The sequence below is a fragment of the Elephantulus edwardii genome, unplaced genomic scaffold, assembly GCF_000299155.1.
Source record: "Elephantulus edwardii isolate Elephantulus edwardi_28Jun2011 unplaced genomic scaffold, EleEdw1.0 scaffold00133, whole genome shotgun sequence".
NCBI classification, from domain to species: Eukaryota; Metazoa; Chordata; class Mammalia; order Macroscelidea; family Macroscelididae; genus Elephantulus; species Elephantulus edwardii.
In genome coordinates, this window is record NW_006399883.1 from 4,740,112 (window position 1) to 4,760,111 (window position 20,000).

The window sequence follows — 20,000 nt, forward strand, 5'->3', positions numbered from 1 at the left end:
GGAAGGAAGGAAGGAAGGAAGGAAGGAAGGAAGGGAAAGGAAGGGAGAGAAAATATACCGGAGTATTTGAAAGAAAGGATAATCAAATCAAGACCAACAGAACAAAGAATCAGAAAGCAGCCAGCCAGCAATGGCACAGAAAAGTCAATGAGTTTGAACAGCAAGTAAAAAGTGATGATTCTTTTGAAATGAACAGTGCCGTTAGAGAGAGATTCAATGTAAAGAGCATTGCAGAGCTCAGGTAGAGGCTGGCCCCTAAGAACCAAGCCGTCATTATTCTGGAGGGAAGGCAGAAAAGTAGGGTGGGAAAGACAGACCTCAAGGAGATAGTGCCTGAAGCTTCTGGATTTTACCTAACGGAAAGTGGGCTAGTTGATTGACCTAGAGCAAAGTTTGCTGTTAGTGGGCAAGTGGGGTCAGATTTATAATGACTTTAACATGGAACAGAATGAAATGTTGCCCAGTTCTGCTCTGTCTCCATGCTTGGTGTCCTGTTCAAGTCCATTGCTGTGACTCTTGTGTGCCTTTCAGCCTAGAAGACTACTTTGCTAGCACTATATTGGATAATAGTCTACTGTGCTCTCTAAAATCTTTGTGGGATACGCTCACAAGTTGTTCAAACAAAACAAATATATTGTGGTGCATACACAAGTTCACTAACAGAGATTGTTTATTACGTCCATCCAGTCAGAGCCATGGTTCACAAGATGCTCCCAGTGCATTCACATATGTAAAATAGCTGTTGCTGTCACTGAGTCAACTATGCCTCCCAGCAGCCCTCTCAACAACAGGCCAGAGCCTTGCCCTCTCCCACAGCATCCGCATCATCTCTGTCATGCCCCAGCCATTGCTGCAGTCATTGTGTCCATCCATCTCATTGAGGGTCTTCCTCTCTTTCACTGACCCTCTGCCTCTCCCAGGGACTGTCCTCTTCTGATGACGTGCTGAAGTTGACAGCAAACCACACAAAGAAATCAATATGCAGTCTCAACAGTCTCACAATGGACCCTCAATGTTTACGTTACTGACAAAGCAAGTTTTAGGCACTAGCAGGTGTGGAGTAGGAACTGGGTTCATGTCCCCAGCTCAGGTCCAATGCAGCATGGCTGAGCTTGCAACGGGGTCTCTGCCCTGGGTCTCCCAAGCCTCTGCGGGTAGACTCATTTGCTCTCTGGACAGGCTCCCTTTTGTTCTGGACAGGCATCTAGCACTTCAGACAGACCCCTGTCAAGTGGAGTTTCTGCCACTTGCCCGAGCCCTCTGTACTCTCCATGACTTCCAGTGCTGTGGCAGCCCTGTGTGCAATACAATTCTCAGCTGGTTTCTTGCATATCATTCTCTTGTCACTTTTCTGCTCAGCGCGTTCCAACTTCTGCTTCTGCTCAGCAGCCTCTGCTGCTGTTCCTCTCAGTTCTGCATCTTACCAAGCCAGACCAGAGTTTCTAAAGGAGTTCCAATCTCTTATCCCTGGCTCTGACATCCTCACCCTGAGATAAGATGGGAGGAGGAGGTCACTGTCCTTCGGTGGAGAGTTCCACATCCCCAGTGTCTCCAGAGGATATGCCCAGCCTTTCTTCAAAAACAGAATTTTCACTTTCAAACTCAAGAAGCTTCTGTTTTCCAGACTCTTCTTTGTCTCACTATAAGGGCTCCCGAGCCCTAGTCTGTTTCAGCCCTTGGATGATTTCTCTTATTCTGGCCAGCCTCTACCCATTGGCCTCAGATGTAATTCTACTCCAGAGACTGGATCCACAACAAAGAGATTTTTCTTAACTCATTTTCAGAAGTAGATCACCAGGCCTTTCTTCTTCTTCTCTCTTAATCTGGAAGCTAAAAGAAACTGAAACCTCCCCACTGTTGCAGAAGTTTCTCCACTTGTACTGATATTTGAATGTCAACATCATAGACACATGCAAGCCACCACAGCATGACAGACTGACAGACAAGTGGGAAGCATGGTTGTTGTGTACCATCGAGTCAGAACTGACCTGTAGCTGACACTCCAGTAGTTTCAGAGGCAGTAAATAGCCTGAGGGGAGATTGCCCATCCTTCTTCTGAGGAGCAGCTGGTGGGTTTGAACCATGTGTCTTCGAGATTGCAGCACAGCTTCTTGCCCCTAGACCACCAGAGCCCATAGAAGAGGCTTAAAGGAAGCCTCTGGCCTCAACCCCAGTGACCACATTTCTTTCCAGTGCTTTCTGTCTGCCTAGATCCTCTTCCCACTGTGTCCCCTCATCTCTCTACTGGGTCCTCTCCCTGCTGGATACTTCCATAACTTCTCACCTGCCTGGGTCCTCTCCCTGCACAGAGCCATCCATTTTCCATGCTTCTCGGCCTCTCTTCCATACTGTAGACCTCTACCAGGCACGTCTGCCATAGCTCACTCACCTAAGGCCTGAGCCTTTACTGGTCTCTCTGCTGTGCCACCAAAAACTCATCTGGAGCCATTTTGAGTGGCCCTGAGAGATGGCAGATACAGTCACTGTGGTTTCCAGTTAGTCCTTCTGGGGCAAACACAGGAATGTCTCAAGCAGGGCAGAGTGCAAAGTTCCTTGCAAGGCATAGTGCAAACAGCAAGGGACAGAAACGTGGGGTTGCTTCCCAGAAAAGGGACAGAAAGATGAGAGACCTTCCCAGAAAGGAACTCTCAAGCTGAGTTCTAAAGAGGGAGAAATGCACAGTGAGACACCCAAGCGGGGAAGGGCATTCAGACAGTTGTGTTGGCACTGACCATCTCCAGACATTAGGCCTGTAGGCTGTAGGTTGGCCAGCATGGAAGAATCTTGGGAAGGTCAGGTCTGGCTAGGTGCCCAGCACTTCTCGGGTGCTCTATCAATGCACAAATGAAGCGAGTCACACGCCATATTAGGAAGCACAAGTCTAGGCTGGGATGTGGACTCCTGCTGGTGTGTGGGCTTGTGGAGGTTGCAGGGACAGATGGGGTGGCACGCACTCCAGAATGAAGGTGGGTATTTCAGAATGGTGTACTCTCTGGGGCATGGATGTTCAAGGGACACTAAAGAACACTAGATGCCACATGCAGGATCGGGAACCCAGGAAAGGACTGCACTCCCCTCGGGACCTGTTGACATACCACAGAACCAAAATCATATGGTCTCTCTAACAATTATGGAAAGACACGGGGTGCAGAAAACTATAGTATTGCATATTCACATTTGGAACTTCCTGGAAATGTACCCGTTTCCCTTCCCATTTGCATCTGTCCTTACGACATTGGCAGGGAAGAGGCTGTTCAGCTACAGTCCGGGAAGTGTTTGGAGGGGAGGCCCAGATAGCAGGGCTCCTGATGGCTGCAAGGAAGTGAGAGAATCTAACACGATGCTCAGGATGAGAGAATGTTTGGGCTTTAAAGGATTTGTGGAGACAGAGGTGAGAAAGTAAGATGAGAGGTCCTGCACAGGAACCTACAGAGTGTGAGAGGAGAGCAGGCTTGGAAAGGCCAGAACCACTAGAAATGACAGCATTCTCTTTGCAACCATGAGTCATTCCAACTAACTAAGGGACCAAAGTATTTGAGCTTCATACTTCACGATGAAGTTGCCTTTACCTTGTTTTTGAGACAGAAGACAGAGGGTTAATGGGATTTAATTTCTATTACCAGAAAATAAGTGTGTGTTTCTGAGACAGGACAATGATTCCCCATTTCCTACTGCTTTCATTGAAGCAAGATAGAACCAAGTTAAACTCAAAACAGAACTTACTTTGTATCGTATCATAATACATGTATGCAGGTTACTAAGGAACATAGATTCCCCACTCCCCAACACACAGCTCTTTTGGTAGGTGCTTAATCTTCTCATCAGAAGATGTGCTGAATGTAATTAATCCCCAGGGGATTCCAGCTGAGGCATCAGTAAGGCTAACATGCCCTGGTGTTGCCCCAAATAAAAGAAAGACATACAGGCTTTTCCTCCTGGAATCTACAGAGGAAAAGCCACCAGGGAAACATTAGACCAGGTTGAAACTAGAACCAGGACAAGTAAGAAGATCTGTCCAGGCCTAGTCACAAAGGACAATCAGGGAAATAGGAGAGGAGAGTCTCTAAGGAGAGAAGGAAAAGAAAGTGAACATATTGTTCCCTGCAAAGAGCAGGCGAAGTAGAGGAAACTGAGTGACCAATGGTTATGTCTACCTGTCAATATGTCCCTCAGATTGAGAAGATGCAATAATAGTCAATTGTAACAAGATATCATCTCTCTGAGTGGGTAGACGTATCAGCAGGCAATCATAGAAACCTATTATCTGTCAGATTGGTTGTTGTTGTTGTTGTTGTTGTGTACCATAGAGTGGGAGCTGATCCTCCAGTGGGTTTACAGAGGCAGTTAATTGCATAGGAGGAAATTGCCCATCCTTCTCCCACAGAGCAGCTGGTGGTCTCGAACCACAGATCTTTGGGATTGCAGCATAGTGTCTTGCCACTAGGCCGCCAGAGCTCCCCTATCAGATTAGGCAGTCACATTTACAGATGGTTGTGACCATGCAGCAGCAGCATCATATAGGGGAGACACATTTACACACTTAAGCATATCCTAACCATCAGGTTATACAGACAAATCCACAGGCAGTCATAAACATATGAGGCCATTGTGCTGGCAGCATTTCTTAGTTAAATAATGGGCATTGTCAAGGGAATCAGTGAACAACAGCCTCATACACCATCCTTGTGAGCAATTTAGATCACAATTTGGTGACATCTATTTAAATGTAAAGGCTCATAATTTTGACCTAGCAGTTCTCCTGTTAGGAACTTAGCCCTGCAGTCACTTGCCAGTTGTGGACACAGTCACCAATATTGGCCATTTTTAAAAGTGTTTTGAACCTGGAAATTATCCACAGTCCCTCCTATATTAAATGTGTCAGAGACATTTTGCTCTATCCATGTACTGGACCATGATTCAATTATCACACGGAAGGGAGGTGAAGTACAGAAGCAGCCACCAGCAGTGGGTGGGCGTTCTCCCCACCGAGTGGTTTATATTTGTGGAGCCATTTGTCTGGTGTGGGCTGTGCACACAATGTTCTCCACAGGATCACATTAGAGGGTCTTTCAGGAGCTCAGGGAGAAATGGATTGTCACACCTATACGATTCATCTTATTTCCTTCTAAATAGTTCAGATCTTACAATGTACGCTCATAACCCTTATTGTTTACATTTAACTATTGTGAAAAGAGTGAGAGCCACATAAGGATGGCCAAGTGATCTGTCTTAGCTTCACAAAGGGGCACAGTCCCCATCAGCAATATCCACAATACAAAATTCTCCTAAAGTCAACCACGGTCTCCAGTGCTCCCACATGTACTTCCACTAAGTCCAACTCCAATCATACTGCTCCCTTCCTGGGTTGAAAACCCTTTGCAATAACCATACTGATCTCAGGGAGTTGTATTAACAGTTATGGTGGTTTTAAAGGAAGTTAATGGATTACAATTCAAGTTGGCAGCAGGATACAGTTCCTCAGTCGGACAGCTTCCCAGGCACGCTTGCAGGACCTTTCCAGCCTTTCAGCTGAGGTCAGTGTTAAAAAGCTCTCTGAGTCCTGCCACATCCTGGCAGATTTCCTGTCTCCCCTAAAAAGTCTTCCAGCAAGGCTGAATAAATACCCATGGCTCTGGGTCTGGCTCTGTGGGGAAGCAGTCTCATGTCAGCTCTGTCCCGTGTCAGTGTCTGGTTCTCACTGAGGCCACTGCTGTTCTCCTATAAACTTCCTCTGACTGGCTCAGGAATCTCTGGCCCTGAGGCATGTGTGAGCTGCTTTCTCTGCTCCTGTTTCCTTACTGGTAGTGAGATTTGCATCATCTGCTCAGTTTAAGCCCAGAAGGATGGGAGAACTGATCCAATCATGAGTCATTTATACACACCCTGTTTTATGTTCTCACCCAACCATGTGGTGAAAGTCAAAGCCAACAGCTAAGGAAAGCCATTTTGAACAACAAACCCTTGAAACTACTAATATATAGGAATAATGCCTTTTGGAGAATTTTTTTTGGTCATCTTAATAAACTGAAATTTTAAAAGGCACAAATGAATAATGGTGACTGGATATACAAAGTTCAACCCGAGAAAGGTTCCCAAATGTCATTTTCTCCTTAATTCCTATCCTCTAGAGGTAACTACTGTCCTGACTCCTCTCCTAGAAATGGTATCTTGGACTGAATTGTATCACCAAAAATATATCTATGTAAGGAAGCTATACAACCATCTCCCATAATCTGGTACACCAACTAATGGTAAAATAATTAAAAGTGGATTGCCAACCCTCCAAATCCCATGCCAGCAAGGGAAGTTTCACTAAGGTGTGGCTTGTAAGAAAAAGGGAAGGAAAGTGAGTTAAGAGTGAGGTTCTTCAGTACCACCAAGAAAGTGGGGTGCCTCTTTTTATCCAAAGTACCAGATCCCTGTAATCAAGGATTCTTTGGGCAGGATATTAAATGATCCAGGAAGTATTAAAAGAAGATGGAAGGAATATACTGAGTCATTGTATAGAAAGGAATTGGCAGATACAAAAGAATTTAATGAAATAACATATGAGCAAGAGCCTATGTTGATGAAGGAAGAAGTTCAAGCTGCTTTGAAGGAAATAGCAAAAAATAAAGCCCCAGGAATAGATGGTATACCAATTGAAGTATTTCAGATAACAGATGTTGCCCTGGATGTGCTCACCAAGTTGTGCCAAGAAATCTGGAGAACAACCACTTGGCCAACTGACTGGAAGAGATCTATATTTGTTCCCATTCCAAAGAAAGGTGATCCAACTGAGTGTGGAAACTACAGAACAGTGTCATTGATTTCACATGCAAGCAAGATTCTACTGAAGATTATCCAAAAACGACTAGAACAGCACATCAGCAGAGAACTTCCGGAAGTCCAGGCTGGATTTAGAAGGGGTCGTGGTACTAGGGATATTGTTGCTGATGTTAGATGGATCTTGGCTGAAAGCAGAGAATACCAGAAGAATGTCTATCTGTGTTTCATTGATTATGCAAAGGCATTTGACTGTGTGAATCATAACAAAGTGTGGTTGACTCTGAGAAGAATGGGAATCCCAGAATATTTAATTGTGCTAATGCGAAACCTATACTTGGACCAAGAGGCAGTAGTCAGAACAGAGCAGGGTAACACTGCATGGTTCAAAATTGGGAAGGGTGTACGCCAGGGATGCATCCTGTCTCCATACCTTTTCAACATGTATGCAGAGCAGATGAGCAGATTATCCGGGAGGCTGGGTTCTATGAGGAGAATTGTGGCATCAGAATTGGTGGAAGATCTATTAACAATCTGCGTTATGCAGATGACACAACCCTGCTTGCTGAAACTGAGGAGGACCTCATGCACTTGCTGCGAAGGGTCAAGGACTGCAGCCTTCAGTATGGACTGAGGCTCAATGTCAAGAAGACAAAGATTCTCACCACTGGACCAATTGGCAGCGTCAGGATGGATGGCGAAGAGATTGAGATTGTTCACAGCTTCAGTTTGCTCGGCTCCACAGTCAACACTCTTGGAACCAGCAGTCAGGAAATCAAAAAGCATATCGCGATGGGAAAGTCTGCTGTTAGGGACCTCTCTAAAGTACTCAGGAGCAACAGTGTCTCTCTGGAGACTAAGGTGCGCCTGATACAGGCCATGGTCTTTGCTATCGCTTGTTATGCATCAGAGGGTTGGACAATGACTAGAGAGGACAGAAGGAGAGTGGATGCTTTTGAGCTGTGGTGCTGGAGAAGAGTACTGAATGTACCATGAACTGCCAGGAAAACAAACAGATTCATCTTGGAGAGGATTAAACCAAACTACTCCTTGGAGGCAAAGATTCTGGGGCTTCGTCTGACATACTTTGGACATGTTGCCAGGAGGGACGGGTCCTTGGAAAGGGACATCATGCTTGGGAGGGTGGAGGGACAGCGCAGGAGGGGAAGACCCTCTATGAGATGGATTGATTCAGTGACTGGGGTAATCGGGATGGGTGTGTCAGAGGCAGTGCGGTTGGCGCAGGATAGAGCAGGGTTTAGGGCTGTTGTGCATAGGATTGCTATGAGTCGCAAACGACTCTATGGCACATAACAACAACAAGATCCCTGAGCCAGGAAGTTTCTTGACCCTGAGAAAGACCAAGTCCCATGGAGATCCTTAAGGAATGCTGAGTCTATAAATGCTGAACCACCCTCCAAAACCAAAAGAGACATCCTTTTTCTGAGAGCTGTCACTCTGAATTTAGACATGTAGCCTCTAGTTTATATTTGAAAAAAAAAAAACCAAAAAACTTTATGCTAAAAACATGGCCTTAATGATATATACCTTTGTTATAGCAGCACTAGATAACTAAGACAGATGGACTGTGCCTGCCTGCATCTAATATTAGTGGAATAACTTAGCATATACTCTTCTGGGGCCAGCTTCTTCCACTCAGCAGTACCAAGAGAGTCATCTGTGATCTGGTGTGTATCAGCAGCTCATCCCTTTTTATTTCTGGGTAGCACTGCACAAGCAAGCATTGTTGGTGTATCCATTCACTTACTAATTGAATATGTGGAAAGTTTCCAATTATTTTTGCTTTTCTGTATATAACTCAGGGAATATTCTTGAACACATCTTACACTTGACATATAGTCTTTGTTCGTATATGTCAATACACGTTCTTTGGAGTATGTTACCAGGTGGTTCATATGGACAGTTTTAATTTAGCAATGGTCTCTGTATGAGTCAGATGTCCTGTGCTCCAATCACTTCCACCCTGGGAAGCTGGTCCTCTTCCCCTTTTACCTCCAGGCCCAACATCATAACTCTCCAGTCTGCATCCTTCACTGATGAGCCCAGACTTTCTTGGACTCATTCCGAAACCTATATTTTATGTTCATGAGTTCTTTTTTTTCCCTTTTTTTTTGTTCATGAGTTCTAATCTCTGTATTCTCAAAGGGCTTCAGGGTGCTGCTGTTTTTTCAACCCCACCGTGAAACCCTGCAAGTGTTCAGACCAGTGGTGTGGCCGCCAGCCTTTTTTCATTTCTTTTCTGCCACTTTGCGCTGTACATCCTGACAGTTTGTTTTATAGAGTTTGTTTGGGTCATTTGTATATAGTAAAGAGTGAAGTCATGAGTCGTGGCTCCTCTTTAAAGACTAAATATCCTAAAGGAAAAGAGCCCTGTCTCTCCCCTCGGACTGGCTGTCCTCACATAGCGCCTGCCTCCTGCACCAGTTAGCTTCGACTGGCCTTTCTGGCTCCTACGCTAACCAGAACTCCTTGTGCTCTCTCTTCCCCCAGGTCCCTGGCCATCGGGCACCAGTACTCCTCCCTGGGCACTCAGCCCATCCTCTGTGCAAGCATCCCTGGCCTAGTGCCCAAGCAGCTGCGCTTCTGCCGGAACTATGTGGAAATCATGCCCAGTGTGGCGGAAGGCGTCAAGATCGGTATCCAGGAGTGCCAGCACCAGTTCAGGGGTCGCCGATGGAACTGCACAACTGTCAACAACAGCCTGGCCATCTTTGGGCCCGTACTGGACAAAGGTACTCAAGGCGGCTGATAGGGACATAAAGGGGGGTGAATGGGCACAGGTTGCCAGCTATTTGGTCCCTTGTTTTCAGGGTGGACATATACTCATCACTTCCCTCCGAGGTAATATGTAGGGGGGAGAAAATATGCAACAAAGAATTTTTGTTTAAAAAAAGCTAATAATAAAAAGGGGGAGAGGAAAATTACTTTCTAAAAGAGCCGGTGAGTGGTAACACAAGATATAGGACAGCAGTTACTCCGTAGAGGAGAGGAAGAAGAGAAAAGGAAGGGAATGTGACGTTTCAGAGGTAAAAGGTAACATGTTTTTGATCACCGCTCTTTGTGCCTTATAGTCTCTTCTATGTGTTCAGTGGTGAAAAGGACAAACAAAATGTTTAAATAAAACCAAAAAACACCTAAAAAAGAAATACGGCAATATAGGGCTGCGGACAAGGAGATCAGAAGAAGCCAAAAACCTGGCTCTGAGTCCAGCTCCTCCCCTCAGTAGTAGTGCAGCATGGAGCAAGTCACTTTGTTTTACTCTGCCTCAGTGCTCTTATCTCTGAATGGGGGTGAGATGACACCTCCAGCCTTTGAGGCATTCTCCACAGACTATTGTCATCATTTCAAAGCCCCCTTTCCCTATGCCCAGTAGTGCTGAATGGAGCTTTTAGAATTGGGAATGGTGTCCATCCATAGAGTCATCAGATCCCCAAATGCACTTCCTCATTCTCTCCCAAAATGAAAGTGGATTGTTCTAGGGGACCAAGGCTATTCCCTAAAGGTTCTTGAAGGAGAAATGGCATCACAAAGGCTTATGGATGGGAGCTGTCCAAGGTCCTGGAATCTTGGGTTTTATTTTAGAAAGGAGAGGAAGATCTAAAGCACTGAGTATTGATTATCTGTTACTGAAAAAATATATTATCACAAAATTTAGTGGGTTGCAGTAGTAATAATAATCATGTATATGTCACAATTTCTGCATATCAGGAGCACACAATCCAGCAGGCACCAGCTAATCTCTCTTCCTTAGCTCTTCTTGTTCACTTGTACATTGGCTGTTAGCTGGAACACTCGCAACTGGTCTCTGTAGGTGCCTTGAACTTACATACAATGTGGATTACAATGGCAAGAGTGGCTGGGAGGGGTGAGCAAGTGGAGAGTACCAAGTGGAAGCTTTATTACCATTTTTTAAATTGAAGTGAAATTCATGTAACATACCATGGACTGCTGACAGAACAAACAGGTCTGTCCTAGAGAGGGTAACACCAGGCTGCTCCTTGGAGGTAAAGATTCTGAAGCTCTGCCTGACATACTTTGGTTGGGCATGTTGCAAGGAGGTACCAGTCCATGGAAAAGAACATCAGGCTTGAAGGGTGGAGGAACAGCACAAGAGAAGATGACCCTGGATGAGATGGTATGACTCAATGATTCGGGTGATGGAGGTGGGTGTGTCAGAGACAATGAAATTAACTCAAGATAGAGCAGGGTTCAAAACTATTGTACATAGTATCACTATGAGCGGCAAACAACTTGACAGCACACAATAACAACAATTTTTAAAAAGCTATTTTAAAGACTAAAACTCAATGGAATTTAGTATATCCACATTATTGTACAATAACAATCTCTACATAATTACAAAGTATTTTCATCATCCAAAATAGAAAAAAATCACTCTCCACTAGCTTTTTCTAATTTTTTTTAAATTGGTTCCCCCATTAACTTTAATTTCACATTCTCCCTTTTCTCCAGCCTCTCAAAACCACTAACCTCCTTCTTGTCTATGTCACTGTACCTACTCTGGATAATCTGGATATTACTGTAGATAGTAAACCAAGCATAATGTTTTCTAAGTTCATTCACATTATGAGTACTTTAATAATATGATCATCTTGCGTTTCATTTATTTGATCATCCATTGATGAATACTTGGTTTGTGTTAGGAGGAATCAGAATTGTGGCATCAGAATTGGAAGAAGACTCATCAACAACCTGTGTTGTGTAGGTGACACAACCTTGCTTGCTTAAACTGAGGAGGACCTGAGGCATGTGCTGCATAAGGTCAAGGACTACCACCTTAAAATGTGGTTTGAAGCTCAACATCAACCAAACACAGATTCTCACCACAGGACCAATTGACAGCACCATGATATATGGTGAAGAGATTGAGATTGTTAACAGATCCCATTTGTTTGGCTCCACAATCAACACTCTTGGTACCAGTAGCCAGAAAACCAAAAGATGAATTGCACTGGGAAAGTCTACTACCAGGAACCTCTCCAGAGTACCGAGGAGCAACTCAATGGAATTTAGTATATCCACAATATTGTACAATTACAATCTCTACATAATTACAAAGTATTTTCGTCTGGAGACTAAGGTGCATCTGATCCAGGCCATGGTCTTCGCAATTACTTGCTATGCATCAGAAAGCTGGACAATGATTAAGGATGATAGAAGGAAGACTTGATGCCTTTGAGTTGTGGTGCTGGAGAAGAGTAGTATTGAATATATCATAGATTCCAGGAGAACAAACAGCTTCATCCTGGAGAGAATGAAACCAGGCTGCTCCTTGGAGGCAAGGATTCTGAAACCTCGTCTGACATACTTTGGGCATTTTGCAAGAAGGAACCAGTCCTTGGAGAGGGTGGAAGGGTGGAGGGAGAGAACAAGGGAGGAAGACCCTTGATAAGATGGACTTACACAGTGACTAGGGTAATGGGAGGTGTGTCAGAGACAATGAGGTTGGTTGAAGATAGTGCAGGGTTCAGAGCTGTTATATATAGGGTCGCTATGACTTATGAGTGACTCGACAGCACACAACATTCTTATATTGTATGTTGCAAATAGAAGCGACTTGATGACACATAACAACAACATATTGCAAATAATACTGCTAAGAACAACTGTGTATATGTATGTGTTTGAATGCTTGCTTTAATTCTTTTAGATATATACCAAGACATGGAATTTCTAGGTCATATGGTAATGTTATATTTTACTATATGAACACCAACCAAATTATTTTCCACAATACCATTTCATGTACTCATCACCAATGTATTGGGATTCATTTCTTCATTTCCCCATTAATACTGTTATTATATGTTTTCTTTATTTTAGCCATCCAAGTGATTGTAGTGGTAACTCATCATGGTATTTTTCCAAATGATTAATGATACTAATCATATTTTCACATATTGACCATTTGCATTTATCTGTGGAGAAATTTGAGCCATTTTTATTTTTGTTTTGTTGTGTTTAGCCCTTTTGTAATTGTATTGCTTGAACAAGTTAGTTCTTGATCCATTTTAAGTTCATTTTCAGCAGTCATAAGAGAGAGAAAGCCAACTTTATTCTTTGACTGTAAATATACAGTTGTGTCAGTACCACTTGTTGAAGAGACTATCTTTTCCTCAGTGAATGGTCTTGGCCCCTTTGTAGAGATTACTGATATACGTGTATGAGTTTATTTCTAGACCTTCCATTTGATTCCAACGTGGAGGCCACTTCTGCAGAGTTATTCACTAGATTTCAAGAGCCCATTAGTTCAGAAGCGGACAGCCAGTCCTGCTTCCTACTCTGCCTAAAGCTGGACTTTCTAAGGAAAACTGCCTTATGACCCTGATGATAACTGAAATATCAGCAGCATAACTTCCAAGATCACAACAACACACAAGCCGCCACAATAAGACAAACTGATGGATAAGTGATAGTATTTAAAATCCAACTGGGAACAAGCTGCCTCCTCAGACAAGAATCTGTTTCAATGAAGTGGATGGAAGGAGCCTTTAAACCAGTGGAGGAACCTTCATTTGCTGATGTGTCATACTCAAAATGAGTAAAAAGAACTGTTGTTGTTAGGTGCTGTCAAGTCTAGTACAGCCCATAATCACCCTATAAACAACAAATCTGAACCCTGTCCTTTTCTGTGCCATCCTCACAGTTCCTAACACACTACAGTGCATCACAGCAGTCACCATGTCAATCCACCTGGTGAAGGGTCTTCCTCTCCTTCGCCAACCCTCTGTCTTTCCAAGCATCATGTCCCTCTCCAAGGAATAGCCCCTTCCAGCAAGCAATGCCTGAAGTACATACGGCAAAGCTTAATCATTTTTTACCCGAAAAATCCCTCTGGCTGCACCTTCTTCAAGACATATTTGTTTGTTCTTTTGACAGTCCATGGGATATTCAGTACTCTTCTCCAAAACCACAGCTCAACAGCATCAAGTTTTCTTCTGTCCAGCTCTCCAATACATAGCAAGTGAATGGAAAGACCATGGCCTCCATCAGATGCAACTTAATCCTCAAGCAGACATCATTACTCTTAAATAATTTGGAGAGGTCCTTAACCACCGACTTTTCAAGTGCAGCACATCTCCTAATTTCCTAACCGCTGGTGTAAAGGGTGTTGATTCTGGATGCAAGTAAGATAAAATTATTGACAGTTTCAGTCTTTTCTCCATCTATCATGATGTTGGAGCTCTGGTGGCCTAGTGGCAAGAAACTGCACTGCAATCCCAAAGGCACATGGTTCAAGGTCACCAGGTGCTCTGTGGGAGAAGAATCGGCAATCTCCTCTCGTGCAGTTAACTGTCTCTGAAAACCCACGAGAGCATTGGCTGTGGGACTCTACAGTACACAGCAACATCATGATCTTGCCTATCAGTCTAGTGGTAAGAATTTTTGTTTTCTTAACACTGAGATGCAGTCCATATTGAAGGTTATATTCTTTGATTTTCTGCAACAAGTGCTTCAAGACCTCCTCAATTTCGGCAAGCAAAATAGTATCATCTGCTTAAAGCAGATCATAGATGAATCTTCCTCCAATCTTGCTGCCATATTCTTCCTCATAGAGTTCAGCTTCTCAAATAATTTGCTCATTATACAGATTGGATAGATATGGAGAGAAACTATAACCCTGATGCACTCCCTTCTTAATTTTAAACCACGTAGTATTCATTTGCTTTGTTCACACAACAGCCTCTTAGTCGAGGTATAGGTTTGTCTTGAGCACAGTTGAGACCTCTGGGACTCTGATTCTTCTCAATGTCTGACACTTGTTATTATCTACACGGTCAAATGCCTTTGCCTAGTCAATAAAGCATAAATAGACATTCTTCTGGTATTCTTTACTTTTATCCAGAATCCATATAATATCAGCAACTATATCCTTAGTGCCACAGCCGTAGATAAGGAACTGCCAGTACATCAAGCAGGATTTAGAAGAGGCCATAGCATTTTCTAAGCAGCCATTAAGAATTAGAACACAGGATGTATGAAATATAAACCTAAAAAAGTAAAGTTCAAAAATTAAGACACCAAGATTTATATCCTATACATTAGTAAGATGATATGGATTGGTATTAGCCATTTGGGACTAGATACTCATATGATCTGCGGCACTAGCAATGATCAATTGAAAAAGAAGGTATTATAAAACAAACAAGAACCCAGATTTCAACATCTATGCTGAAGTAAAATGCTGTGAGTGATAGAATAATATTCATATTCTTAAAAAGGAAAATTTGTTGACACAGTATCATTCACCAGTTACTAAAAGCCAAAGATTAAGAAAATGATAATTTCTGCAGTCTGAAAGTGATCAAACATGCAATCAAGATACATTGATAAGAACTAGTGACTGGAATGTAAAAGCTGGAACAAAAATGTATTTTTAGTTAGAAAATATAACCTGGGTGATATAAATGAGATCAGAAATTACATGATAAGTTCTTACCAACAACTTACTCATTTCAAATACCTCTTTTAAAAAATGTAAATAGTGATTAAACACATGGACTTCACCTGATGAAATACACAGGAATCTAGTCAACTACATCTGTGGAAAAACTCAGTATCAGCAGTCAGAACAAGACCAGGGCTGACTATGGAACTGATTGTTAATTGCTCATATGCAACCTCAAATTGAAACTAAGGAAAATTAAACAAGCCCACTAGACTCAGAATACTACTTTATATATATCCCACCTAAACTTAAAAACCCTCTCAAGAATTTGTTTGATATATTAAACACTAATGATGAAAAATCAGACCAGAAAAATTGGGGAATGACATCAAGAGCATCGTATATGAAGAAAGCAAAAAATTACTTAAAAGATAGGAAAGAAAAGACTAAGATGGGTATAAAAAATGACTCTGAGATACTCTTGAACACAGAAAGCTAAAGATTAAGGGGGAAATGATGAAATAAGGGAGATGGACAAAACATTTCAAAGAGCAGTTCAAGACAAAGCAAAGTATTATAACAAAATATCCAATGACCCATCCAACTCAATCCTTCAGTGTTGAGTTGCAATACTGGAAGATTCTGTGGGCAAAATATTAAATAGTGCAGGAAATAGCAAAAGAAGATGGCAAGAATGCAGAGATAATGTACCAAAAAGAATTGGTGAACATTGAACCATGTCAGGAAGTAATTTATGATCAAGAACTAATGATGTGGAATAAAGAAGTTTAAGCTACACCGGCAAAAATTAAGGCTGTAGGAATTCACAGAATACCAGCTGATGTGTTGAGATAAACAGATGTCGACCTGGATGCACTCATTCTCTATGTCAGGAAACTTGAAAGACAAGTAACTACCTGGACAGCCCATTGGAAGAAATCCATATTTGTGCCCATTCAAAGAAAAAAAAGTCAAGCTACAGAATGCAGAAATTGTCAAATGATATCATTAATATATCACACAAGTGAAATTTTCTTGGATATAAAAAAATGGATGAATATCAAAGCAAAGAACAGCTTGAAATTCAAGCTAAGCATGGAATGAGACATCACTGCTGACATAAAATGTATTTTGTGGAAGCAGAGAATGCTAGAAAGATGTTGTTATTTTGTGCCACTGAGATGACTACAATTCGCAGCAACGCTGTGAATCATGGTCAGAACTTTGCCCTATCCTGAACCAGCCTCACCGTCTCTGCCATGCCTGACCCCATTGCCATAGTCACTGTGTCAACCTATCAGTCCACCAGAAATATACTTACTGCAAAGGCGTTCAGCTCTGTGGATCATAAAGTATAGGTAAAATTGAAAAGAATAAGAATTTCAGGATATTTCATTTTACTCATATGGAAACTGTTCATGGGCCAAGAAGTAGTCATTTGAACAGAACAAGAGGATACTGCATAGTTTAAAATCAAGAAAGGTTTATATCGAGATTGTATCCTTTCACTATATCTGGTGAATTTGAGAGAAACTCTGGTGTCATAGTCTGTAATAATCTGGTGATTTGAATCCACCACTGGCTCTGAGGAATAAAGATAGACAATCTCCTCCCTTGTGATTTACAACCTGCATAACCCTGCTGGGGGTATCGGTCAGCTGTGAGTCCATTCCGACTCAACAGCAGGGAGTTTGGGGTTTTTTATTCAGTCTATGTGTTGAGCAAATAATCTAAGGAACTATACGGTATGGAGAAGAATTAGTATTGGAGAAAGACTCACTAATAATCTTCAATATGCAGAGGGCACATCTTGCTTGCTGAAAGTGAAGAGGACTTGAAACACTGAAGAAAATTAAAGACTATGTTGTATATAGCCTTCAGTATGGATTACACCTCAACATTAAAAAAACCCCAAAACTATCACAGTTGAACCAACAAGAAATATCATGATAAGTGGACAAAGATTGACCTTATCAGTGACCTTATTTTACTGAAATTGTCAGTTATGGACTCCTCAATCAACACTCATGGAAGCAGTAGTCAGGAAATCAAACGATGCATTCCATTGGGCAAGTCTGATGCGAAAGACCTCTTTAAAGCACCACAGGAAAGGATTTTGCTTTAAAGATCAAGGTGTGCTTGACACAAACCATAGCATTTTCAGTTGTTTCATATCCATGTGAAAACAGGAAGATGAATAAGGAAGACCATTGACTTGTGGTGTCAGTGTAGAATAGTGGATGTACCATGGACTGCCAAAAGAATGAATACATGTATCTTGGATGCAGTGCAGTCAGAATGCTCCTTAGGTAGCAATGATATTGAGAATAACCACATAACCTTTTACATGTTATAAGGAAGGATCAGACCTTGGGAAAGCAAATATTACTTGAAAAAGTAGGAGGTTTCCAAAGAGAGTAAGATCCACAATGAGATAGATTGTCACCGTGACATAAACAGTGGGCACTGCAGAGATTGTGAGGATGTTGCAGGATTGGGCGTGGTGTCATTCACTCTGTTGGATCATTAGGAGTGGATGGTTGATCTCCTTGTGCTGAAATGCCCTTACCATCATAGGGTGAATCTCCCTTGGTCATAGAGTTTCTTGTAATGTCCTGGTGGATTCAATTTGTTAGTATTTTGTTTAGATACTTTGAATCTGTATTTGTTGTTGTATATAGTTGAGTCGGATTGACCTATAGTATAGCTATTCTTCCTGCAGGTATTGAGAGGCAATAAATTGCATGGGAGGAGATTGCTCATTTTTCTCTTGAGGAGCAGTTGGTGGGTGCAAACTGTGTATAAAGGGTATTATTATTTGTAGGCTTCTTCTCTTATTATGGCATTATCTGACTTTGGTGTGAAGTTAATGTTGGCCTCATATAATGAATCAGGCAATGATTACACTTTTATTTTTTTATTTTCTTTGAGAAGAATTAATGTTATTCTTTAAGTGTACAGTAGAATTCACCAGTGAAACTATCTAGTTCTGGGATTTTTTTTTTAATTGGGAGATTTTAAATTACTAATAGTTATGGATCGAATTATGTCCCCCAGAGAATATGTGTTATATATCTTAATTATAGGAGATCTGTGGTGGCCCAGTATAAAGAGTTGCACTATCAACCCAAAGGGCAGTGGTTCAAATCCACCAGCTGCTCTGTGGGAGAAGGATGGGCAATCTCTTCCCATGGGGTTTATAGGCTCTGAAAACACACTGGAGGGTCAGCTAAGAGTCAATGCTGACTCAATAGCACACAACAACAATGACAGAGTATAGCTGAAACATGTTTGTTTTAATTTCCTTCATCAATTTCTGCCTTTATTTTGGAAGTAGAATCCACTTATATTAAAGATAATTACTGATAATGAACATCTTCACTATTTGTTTTCTGTGCTGTATAATTTTTTTCTTCTGTTTTAGTTGCTTAATTTTATGTTTAACATATTTTTCCCCTAGTTTGGTACTTTGATTTTCTTTTCTATCTTTTAGTTCTTTTATTAGAGGTTGTCCTGGAGGTTGTAATTAATATCTTAGACATACAATCATCTATTTTGAGTTAATGCCAATTCAAATACCAACTTAGCTTCAATAGTACACAAACTCTGTGCTCTATACAGATCTGCTCCATCCCTCTTTATGAAATTATTCTCACAAGTCACATCTAGATATTGCATATTTATTTGCATAGATAATTAATTCTTTTATGCAGTTGTCTTTTTTCCCCATTTTTTTGTTTTCTATTCATTTGCTCATAAAGTTCATATACGTTGTGTTTCACACTATTCTTCATTCATATTGCATTTCATACAATCATTCCCAAGTATTATACACATGTCTTTTGAATTTTATAGGAGAAGAACAGAAACTGTAAACCAAAATACAATGGTACTGATTTTCCTACTTGCTTCTGTGGCTACCTCTCTGTGTTCTTTATTTCTTCATGTTACTTCCCATTACTTTCTAATGTTCTTTCATTTAATCCTGAAGGACTGACTCCCTTTCACCTACCTCATAGAACAAGTTTACCAGCAACAAATTCTTTTGTTGAAGAATTTCAACAAATGTCTGAATTTCTCCTTTATTGTTGAAAGATACATCTTTTCCCCCAGATATTTTCAGGAAGTTTGGAATTTTCAGAATTCTTGGTTTACAAGTTTTATGTTTTGTTTTGGATTTTCTTTCAATAGTTTTAATGTATCATCCCACTGCCTTCTAATTGTCCCGATTTCTGATGGGAAACCAGCTGTTAATCTTATTGAGAATCTCTTTTACCTGACAAGTAATTTTCTTTTGATGCTGTCACAATTCTGTGTAGTTTTTGACACTTTGAGTATAAAATATCATCATGTATATCTCTTTCAGTTTATACTGTTTGGAGTTCCTTGAACTTCCTGGGGGTGTAGGTTCATCTATTTTACCAAATTAGGGACATTTTGGAGTGATTATTTCTTCAAATAGTCTTTCTGCATCTCTTTTCTCTCCTTTGGGGACTCACATTACTCTCATATGAGTACTCTTGATAGTGTTCTATAGCACTTTTACGCTCTGTTCATATTTTCTTCATTCCTATTTCTCACTGTTTTCTAACAACTTAATTTTAACTAACCTAAAAGGTGCATTGCCATGGGAAAGTCTGCTGTTAGGGACCTCTCCAAAGTGCTGAAGAGCAATGGTGTCTCCCTGGAGACTAAGGTGCATTTGATACAGGCCATGGTCTTCGCAATCACTGAGAGCTGGACAATGACCTAGGAGGATAGAAGGAGAATTGATGCCTTTGAGCTGTGGTGCTGGAGAAGAGTA

General features: G+C 41.6%; 1 protein-coding gene across 1 annotated transcript in view; it reads left to right on the forward strand.

The window, feature by feature from the left end:
* The window catches only part of WNT3A (wingless-type MMTV integration site family, member 3A), a 68,841-nt gene that overhangs the window by 21,852 nt on the left and 26,989 nt on the right, over positions 1-20,000 (forward strand). The window contains exon 2 of the mRNA XM_006893913.1: positions 9,277-9,518. Coding sequence (XP_006893975.1) covers positions 9,277-9,518 — 242 coding nt within the window. The remainder of the gene's footprint in view (positions 1-9,276; positions 9,519-20,000) is intronic.